This window comes from Hyla sarda, chromosome 1, assembly GCF_029499605.1.
Source record: "Hyla sarda isolate aHylSar1 chromosome 1, aHylSar1.hap1, whole genome shotgun sequence".
Lineage (NCBI taxonomy): Eukaryota > Metazoa > Chordata > Amphibia > Anura > Hylidae > Hyla > Hyla sarda.
The window spans coordinates 197,092,735-197,102,835 of NC_079189.1; the positions used below are offsets into that span (position 1 = coordinate 197,092,735).

The 10,101-nt window shown below is 40.0% G+C and overlaps 1 protein-coding gene across 4 annotated transcripts in view; it reads right to left on the reverse strand.

Annotated features, from left to right (window-relative positions):
* The window catches only part of LOC130362402 (alcohol dehydrogenase 1-like), a 38,288-nt gene extending 32,733 nt beyond the window's left edge, over window positions 1–5,555 (reverse strand). For 2 of the 4 annotated variants that reach the window (XM_056566815.1, XM_056566802.1), the window contains exon 1: window positions 1,697–1,767. In XM_056566815.1, the coding sequence (XP_056422790.1) occupies window positions 1,697–1,714 (18 nt within the window). In that variant the 5' untranslated portion in view covers window positions 1,715–1,767. Of the gene's footprint in view, window positions 1–1,696; window positions 1,768–5,497 lie in introns of those variants that run through there. The other 2 variants (XM_056566809.1, XM_056566826.1) reach the window with 2 other exon arrangements.
* Window positions 5,556–10,101: the final 4,546 nt, after the last annotated feature.

The following is a 10,101-nucleotide window of genomic DNA, read 5'->3' on the forward strand; positions in this document are numbered from 1 at the left end:
TAAAAACAATGGGAGGCAGCTGCAGCAGAATTTCTTAGCAGACATTTTCCACCGGACTCTGCTCGGAAGTCCAGCCATGTGAATGGGGCCTAAGGAGTGCAATCAGATTTCATACTAAGAGTCTATTTACACGGCAGAATTTCCGCTTGCGGATTTCCACCTCAAAATTAAAGCCCATAGACTTCTATGGGATCTTGCAAGCAGAAATATGAAGATAACAAGAAATTCCATGAATAGGGAGGTAGATCGTGCTGCCACCAGATGTAGGCTTGAAGGGTATAAAGTAGGCTTTATTGCAAAGGAAGGATCCACGCAACGCGTTTTGAAGCCACTCCGACTTTTTCAGCAGGCGCGGTTACACACTGATATGGAGCCATTTAAAAATAGAAGGGGGGCATAAACCCTCCTCCTGGAAGTGACATAGTGCATATGTGCATCATTACAATTACATTTGTATATAAAAAAAGACAATATACAAATATATACAAATGGAATTGTAATGATGTGCATATGCACTATTTCACTTCTGGTAGGAGATTTCATGCTCTCCTTTGTATTTTCAAATGGCTCCATATCAGTGTTTAACTGCGCTGACAAAAAAGCCGGAGTGGCTTTGAAACGCGTTGTGTGGATCCTTCTTGTGCAATAAAGCCTACTTTATACCATTCAAGCCTACGTCTGGTGGCAGTGTGATCTACTTCCCTATTCTTGGAATTTCTTGTTATCTTAATGGTGCGTTGGACACTGGTAGCCGCAGCAGCCGCCGCCACGGGATCTCTGATCAAGTGTTCTGAGTGTTATGTCTCTATTCGCACAACACATTCAGGGGAGTCCACTTTGATTGAGGTTCTGCACTGCCCAATACTACACCAGATTCCACCCAGGGGAGCGCACCCTGTGTTCCTTTTGCAAGCGGAAATATAGAAGTGTGAATGGGAGTGCGGAATCCCATAGAAGTCTATGGACTTTAATTTGAGGTGGAATTCTGCAAGCAGAAATTATACAGTGTAAATAGACCCTAAGGCTACCTGGATAGGTTCAATATTTTAGCTGTTTAGACTAATATCTAGTCTGTTATAAACACATACAGATGACTATGTACAAGCACAGATTTTGGTTCAAATTTTGAGCTTCAAAACATTTTTTTTCAACACTTCAAACTTGGTAATGCTGTTATTTGCATTTTTTTTCAGCAAATGCTATTATGCAATTTGTAAACCTACTGGTTTTTTAGGCATAAATAGAACAAAATTGTGTTGCAAAACATTTCAAACAACAAGTATTATTATTATTTTCTTCTTTTTTTTTACACCTGAATTACCCAAAGGTCCCTGGCACCAAATTTTACCTCTGTATTAACCCTGTGACGAAAGGCACCATTAGTGTACAGCATGGCCACCTGGGTCTTAACGCATGGCTCATTTCAGTGTAACAGTGAGTTTATGAAGCAAGCACATAAGCTTAGCGTGCTTCATAGACTGTGAATATTGGCTGTTGTCAGCAAATGATGTTCACAGTCTATGCCAGACATCAGAGATTATTCAGATCTCACAGCTTTCACCCAATTAATGTTATAAACAGGTAAACAATATAAAGTGTTTTTCAGCTTCCTTTCCTTGAGCTTTCATTTGCATCAACATTTAACAGAATATTAATGTAATTAAATCTAATAATACTGAATGTAAATATCCCTTACTTTTCCTGCAGTAGCCATTGTGATGATATGCCTTCTGTGCTAGTTGTAGAAAGGATTAAGCAGCGTCTCTTGTACACAATTCCTTTTCCTAAACCAACCCACAGTCACATGATGCTAAACCCAGCAGTGTCTGCCAGTTTATTGTGCTGAGCTCAGGGTATTTTTTACAAAACGTCTATTCATAATATACTTTGACACCAGATATATTGTTTATAGACATATAGAAGTCATCACCATGCACTACTTTGATCCTTCTCTGATTGAAATTGCTCATTCAAGTCTGTGGATAGGGATTCAAATACTGATACATCTAGTGTCAAGATTTAAACAAAATTTTGATAAATTCAAAACGTTGAGTGTAACACATTCCAAAATCCTACTCAGCTCCCAAAGGACACTGCTTAATTTTTTTTGGGCCACCATGAGATACAGTATATCATATTTAGGATTGCATGTTCCAGCTGATTAAGTCAAAATCTTGGAACTTATCTATACCCTATTACTACAAAAACTTTCTTAGGCTGGGTTCACACCTCGTTTTGTACTTACGGCTCCCGTATACGGCTGGGAGGAGGGGTGGGCGGGGCTTAATCGTGGCGCCCGCACTCAGCCGTATAGGGGAACCGTATTTAATGCATGTCTATGAGCCGACCGGAGTGAACCGCAGCCTCCGGTCGGCTGCATTTTTGGCCGTATGCGGTTTCCCGACAGCAGGCAAAAACGTGGTCAACCACTTTTTGCCTACGGTCGGGAAACCGCATACGGTCAAAAACGCAGCCGACCGGAGGCTGCGGTTCACTCCGGTCGGCTCATAGACATGCATTAAATACGGTTCCCCTATATGGCTGAGTGCGGGCGCCACGATTAAGCCCCGCCCACCCCTCCTCCCAGCCGTATACGGGAGCCGTAAGTACAAAACGAGGTGTGAACCCAGCCTTAACAACTAGCTCAATCAAACCTGATGTGTCGGTAGGAAGAACATATCATACATATTACTTCAACTATTATATGTTCTTATAGCCCTTCCCAGTGGTTTTGAAATGCTAGACACTGTTCCTTACCTTTGTTTGGAACAATGCCTCTCTGTGTTTTTCCTATGCTATGATCTCTTGGCCTAAAAGATGAGGTGGATGTGCGCTTCCAGATGTGGCCTTTCTAGGTGGTTACCCCACTCGTGTACATTTGAAGAGGCAACTTCTGGGAAGGGAGCTATCTCTGGTCCTTGGCCCACTTGACATATGATACTTGGTAAGAAGATAGAACTAGATGGAGCACTCACCGAGACAAATGGTTTTGTAGAAAAACTTTTTCATTGCATGTCAAAATCCAGACATAAAGTACAGCAGTGCATCGGGGAGACACGAGACAGAAGGGGAGCGTGGATTGGCAACGACTGGTTCTCAGCGAACAGGTGCTTCTTCCAGCCTCCAAGGCCGGAAAGAAGCACCTGTTTGGTGAGAAGCAGTTGCTGCCAATCCATGCTCCCCATATTTCCCCTCCACCCCCCCCACCCCAAATCGTTTGTGGTGTCCCAGCACCAAAGGCTGGCCTGTGGATCTCCTCGGACATGTCTGCTGCTCCTGTGATGGGCCCACTGCTCTATTGGTTTCTGTGTTTATGCACTTTACTCTATTTTCTGTATTCCTGTATTGAATGTGTACTGTACCCTTAAGAAGGAGATGCAAAGTAACCAGGTGACCCTGTCCAACCAATGGGAACCCTCAAATTGTTCTGTATATAGTGTAGGGGGGGGGGGAGTTACCCCACTTTGTGCTGAGTCAGTGTTCAGTTCAATTATGAGCTACAGCATGGAAAGGAGTTGGAAGAAGTGTGAGGTGATTCCAAGAGAAGCCTGGACAAAAGCTCTGTGTTTATTGCCCCATGCCTGACCCAGGAGAAGTTGTCTCCACCTCAGACTGTGTATAGGCTAATGGTGCCCTGGCAACACGATTTGACAAGTATACCTTGCCCCCCCCCCCCCTTGTCACCTCTTGTTGTTCCTACTTCAGAACAAATTCACCTTCACCCTGGGACACTGCTTGGCCACCTGCTGTGGTTTCTCATATTTGGTTTGCTTCTAAAGGATTTTCCTGTTGTCTCAGAATTAAGGAATAATATTTTATAATTATTACATGCTGGTATAAAAAACCTGATCTAATAAAGAGAATGAGACTGAAAAGATTTTTTTGTGTCGCTATAATGCCCTCCAGCAACAGTAGATCTGAGGTGCTTAGCATGACTAGGCCCATTTGTTGAACACTCCTCCCTGTCATGAAAGGGGCGGCAGGGAATTAATGAGCCCTAACTGTCCTTACAACTGCTGTCCCTTCCGAAACAACGGATCACCAACCACAAGGAAAGACCCTATACTGTGCTAAAGTGCATGGGTATAAGAGTAAAAAAAAAAAAAAAACTGAACATGTCAGAAAATAAATCAGGAACATAACAGAAATACTACGTAAGTAACAAACAGATATACCAGGCAGGATATAGCATACTAACAAAGAGTTCAAGAACCAGGATTAAGATAAACCGCAGATATGATAAGAACAAGAAACACAAGAAACACATAAGACACTCCACTCCAATCATGGAGGGACATCAATACTAAAGCCAAATAGGCTCCTAGCTAGCAGGCACACTCCACAGTGTGAACAGGATACTAGCCTAGGAGGAAACAAAAATCCTAAATACAAGTAAACATGGGTAAAGACACAAGGCTAACAAACTCCTAGATAGACGGATTAGCACAAGGCTCAGAACATAATTCTATCCTAGGAGATCCAGGATCAAACAAGGGTCAAAACAGGACTGACAAAATGCACAGTGTGAATACGGACTCAGGAAATACAAAGCATATGCAGAACAAATAAAACAAGAATCCTAAAACCTGACAAAGGTACTAAATCAAAGCAGGCTAAAATCTAGATATCAGACAGGACAGATAACCATGGTTAAACCCAGGATACATGTGCACAGATAGACATAGTGAACATAATGCAAACATGTCAGAGTAATAGGTGTAATTACCAGCCTAAAACAGCACCTGCAAGAGAGCTTATATACACTACCAGTGCTGATGGGCTGGAAGGTTAACTCTTCCCAAATCAAGGAGAATAAACACAGAAACTGTTCATACATAAACCTAATGTCTGAACAGGACCCAAAGCAGAAAAATGCAAAATACAGGTAAACGGACATTACTCTCCCATCCTGTAGTGCCTGAGCAATAGCATAATCTACTACAAGTGAAGGTGTCTTGTTTTTTCTGTTCTGTGATCCTGTGTCTGACCTGGACTAGCCTGTTATCTTGCTGACCTACTTTGTCTGACCAGGACTGTTGACCATGCATGTGCTCTCATCTAGCCTGCACCACCTGGCTGCATCTAAACTTCTCAGATCTACTGCTTTCTTATCTCAGCTCTGCTATAAGACCAATTTGACTTTGTTACATTGAACTCTACTTTGGTATGACACTACACCTTCAGCATCAGCTCGCCCCTACAGCTTTGGTCAGTGCTTAGCACTGGAGTGTTCCAGAGGGGAATACTTAGATCCACTCCCAAGTTTGGCCCAAAGTCAAACCAGTAGGTGGCACAGTGGGTCCACACTTATTGGGACGTTACATTGTGTAGAATGTCTTATCTCTTGCTTTTAACATATTTAGCAGTGTTTTATTTCTGGGAAAATTTTATTTTATTAATTTTCAAAGTCATATAATAACATATAATAACAAACACAAAAAGAAAAAACAATTGAAATCAATTCTTATGAATGGTTTAACAATATGTTCTCACTCACAAGACAAGCTAACTTATTCATTCATTCCTCCATTCCTCAATCAATCAATCGCTTCCCTCTTCTCTCCACTTCAGATCCTTCCTCTTAGGGTGCCTACCTCTTGGTTGTGGCTCATAATCTGTTGCTCATAACTTCTAGTCATGGCTCACACTACATGTCACCTCCTCCTTCATATTGATTCCCTGTACTTAATTCTTGTCACAATACACATTTATAATTCATTAGCTGCCCCAAAAATGTTATTTCAGAGTTTCCCATTTCATCTTTTCTGCTTTCTCCAGATCCATATAAAATTTTTCACACCACTCCATTTCTCCCTGCTGTCCTTGAGTGCTTATCATTCTACCTCACCATAATTTTTCCATAATGCATGTTTGTTTTAGAGGAGCTATTAATCTTAATATATTTGGCAATTCCAAGTTTTTCCAATTCTTGGCTATTGCGTTCCAAGTAGTCGCTAAAATATGAAAGGTTTTCACTTGATTTTATATGTCATTAGTTCTATTCCTACAAATAATTATGCCATCTTTGGACCCCATAAAAACTCTACCTCCCCTTCCCATACCTCTAATAATAGCCACTTAACTTCCTCCCACAGCCGACGCACTCCTTGACACTCCCACCAGACATGTATAAATGTACCTTCCATCATCCGGCATCACCAGCATGTTGAAGGATTTGCTGGGTTCATTTTTGCTAACTTGTCTGGTGTGAGATACCACCAGTACATCAGCTTGCAGGAGGATTCCAAATGTGACACACAATTAGATGCTTTAGATGGGAATATGAATGTTTTACTCCATGAGTCCTTAGAAATTTCACAGCCTAAATCTTCCTCCCATTTTTTTTTGGGAAGTTCATTCTTACCTGTGGTTCTACTTTTTGTAAGGCCTTATAGGCTTTAGATAAACCCCCTCTTCTTTTAACATTATTCAAATCCAAAATCTCATAATCTTTCCCTGTGCTACTCCTCGCCCAATTGGATGCTGAAATACATTGGCGTAATTGTAAATATTTAAAGAAATCCTTTGCTGCGATATCAAATTTAGCAGAGATTTCCTCAAAGGTCATTAAAACATTCCCTTGACTGATGTCCCCAAGGTATCTTATTCCTTTATTTATCCATTGGGAGAGATCTGTAGCGGGCAATATGCGTTGGACCACTTCCAATGGTATTTTATCATATTCAAAGGGTTAATTATTTTATTTAATAAAGCATATAATCAAACCTTTGCAGTTGCTTTTACTGTTGGACTCTCAATAGCCCTGGTATTTTTTTAATAATGCTATCCCCCATAGTAGCCACTTGGGTGATACTGACCCATTTAAATATGCTTCAAGTGATATCCAGTGAGCCAACGTATCGTTTTGCCATAATCTTTGTGCCTGGGTGAGGATGGCTGCTCGATAATAAGCTAGGAGGTTTGGACATCCCAATCCCCCTTCTTTAAGGGGTAGATACAATACTTTACCCATTACTCTCAGTTTTTTGTTTTGCCATATAAATCGTGATAAAATGTTTTGCAGATCTTTGATTGCTAAGGTAGGAATTCCGACCGGCAAGTTCCGAAAAATGTATAATATTTTCGGTAATAAAAACATCTTGATAACTGCAATGCGCCCTAACCATGATAGTGGCAGTTTCGCATAATCCACTATATCTGTATTTAGTTGTGTCTTCAATGCTTCTATATTATTTTGTATAGTGCTTTTAACGGGACTTGTCAGTCTTATTCCCAAATAGGTCAAAGAATCTGTAGCCCAGAGAAAGGAGTATTTCGACTGCAATTTATCCTTAATGTCATTATCTATGCACAGTGGTAATACAGTAGATTTAGATGCATTTAATTTATAATAACTCACTGAACTGAATTGGGTTATTAGAGTCATTACTGACCTCAAAGATTTACATGGGTTTATACATGAAATTAAAATATCATCCGCGAATAAGTTTATGCGGTGGACGCTGGTACCGACCGGTATACCCCAAATCTCCTCAGTGTCTCAAATTTTTTGAGCAAAAGGCTCAATTGCTAAAACAAAAAGGACTGGAGACATGGGGCACCCTTGTCTGGCACCATTCGAGATGCTGAAGTTCCTGGACATTGATCCTCCCACAGAAATTCTTGCTGAAGGTCCAACATAAAGAGCCAGAATTGCCTTCACCAAAGGGGGGGTGAATCCACATTTCTCTAGCACAGCCCCCAAATACCCCCAATGGACGTGGTCGAATACCTTCTCCGCGTCCATTGACAATAAGAGAGAAGGCACCCGACCGCGTACTGCTACATCCACAAAATTCAATATCCTCCTAGTCCCATCTAGTGACTCCCAACCTGGGACAAATCCCACTTGATCCATATTAATCAAATGTAATACATTTTTACTTATTCTTGTAGTTAATAATTTCGCATAGAGCTTAATATCGCTGTTTAACAGCGAAATTGGTCTATAGTTATTGTAGGATCCTTCCCAGGTTTGGGGATCACTACTACAACCGCTTCTAACATCTCTCCAGGTACTTTACCAGAAATAAAAATGTCATTGAACAAATCAGTTAAATAGGGAACTACCTTCCCCAAATGTATTTTATAAAACTCATTCCTTAACCCATCCAGCCCGGAGATTTTGTATTTTTCAAAGAGAGGATATGTTTAGTAACCTCCTCCCTAGAAAATGGAGCTAATATTTCAGCGGTTTGAGAGTCGTTCAAGCTTGGGAGTGAAATATTTGCCAGAAACTCATTTATTAACATTTCAGTAGGTTGGGGTGTCCCTACATCTTCCTTCAAATTATAAAGTGCCTCATAATAGCTAGCAAATGCATCCACCACCCCCTTTGGGTCATATACTTTTCTTCCTTTACTTAAATTAATATAAGGTATTTTATTATCTTGTGTCCCTTTCTGTTTTACTTGTTTTGCCAAGTGAGTTCCTGGTTTATTTGATAGCCAGTATTTATCCATTTTCTTAGTTCTTAAAGCCAATTCATACTTATAATTCTATGTTATGCAATTTCTCTGTTAATGTATGGATTCTTGCTACTATGCTCGGATTGTACCTCTTTTCATTTTGTCTATGTAAATTGGCTAATTCCATTAAGAGACTCTGTCTCTTTAATCTTGTCTGCTTCCCATGGTGTGCCGCCTGGCTTATTAATCTACCTCTGAGTGTTGCTTTAAAGGCACACCACAGAGCAGACGTAGTTGAGACAGAGCCCTTATTAATTTCAAAAAAGGATTCTACAAAATACGACAGGAGTTGTTTATATTCTTCATTCTGTAGTATATGCAAGCTGCTTCTCCATTGGTGCTGAGTTGGGCCCCCCACTAAACCTCGTAGGGTTAGTGTAATTGGGGCGTGAACCGACCATGTTATAGTTTTTATTTCTGATGATATAACTTACTCCAATAGGGGTTTACTTATGAGAAAATAATCTATCCTTGTATAAATTTGATGAGGGTGGGAAAAGAAGGTAAAATCTGACTCTGTAGAGTGTTGAACTCTCCATATATCAAATAATGTATGCTTCAAAATAATTTTAAATATAGAGGTTGGCTCGTTTTGATGTACTTTTGAAGTGGAATCTACCGATGGCCAGACCGGGCGATTGAAATCGCCCATTATTATAACTTTTTCACCCATGGAGAAGGCCACTTTACGTAAGACTTTACTTAAAAAGCTATATTGTTTAGTATTTGGTGCATAAATTGCTACTATAATTAGGGACACATTATTAACTTTCCCCTTAAATATAACATATCTTCCCCCTACATCTACCTCTACCTTGGGGTTAATAATCGTCAATGATTTTTTAAAGATCAATGCGACTCCCCCTTTCTTATTGGGTGCTGGGGCGCAAAATATACAGGGGTATTCTTTATGGTGCAGTCTATAACCATCTTCTGCTTTCAAATGCGTTTCTTGCAAACTAAGAATATCTGCCTTTAAATCCAAGGGCTCACTCCACATTTTACTTCTTTTAAGTGGGAAGTTCAGCCCTTTACAGTTAATAGATACTAATCTTAATGCCATGTTTTACCTCAGCTGACTTCTTCTCTACTGCGCCTTATATATCTGTCTTAGCCCTAGATGGGAGAAAGGGAAGCGATTGAGTAACATAATAAAAAAAAAAGGGTCAGAAAAAAAACACACACAACAACCTTCATTCTCTCAACTGAAGATAATTTAATCCCCAAATCACCCACACCGTGATCAAGGGGGCTATAATTAGTCCCGTAGGGGTTATGTTGGTTAACTTCCAACATATCAAAGCGAAAGCTAAATCGGCAATTACAAGAGGTTTAACATTACATTATTCATAATTCATAAAGACATCAATATCGTTAAAGAAAAATAACTAGTATAAAGATAATGTTAATAAGGAAGAAGAGCAAAAATAAAAAATAAACACTATTGCGTAAGATATAGGTGTTTCCAAGCACTATTGATTATCTTTTCATATAGTTGTTTCAAACAATATTGATTATCTTTTCAGCCCCTATCCATTCCCTTTTTTTTTAGCATGTTTATAAGTAGCAGTTATCGCCTCTACTGGTTGTTGTAGTTGTTTTTGTTTCCCCAGTGATTCTGAAATTATACCCC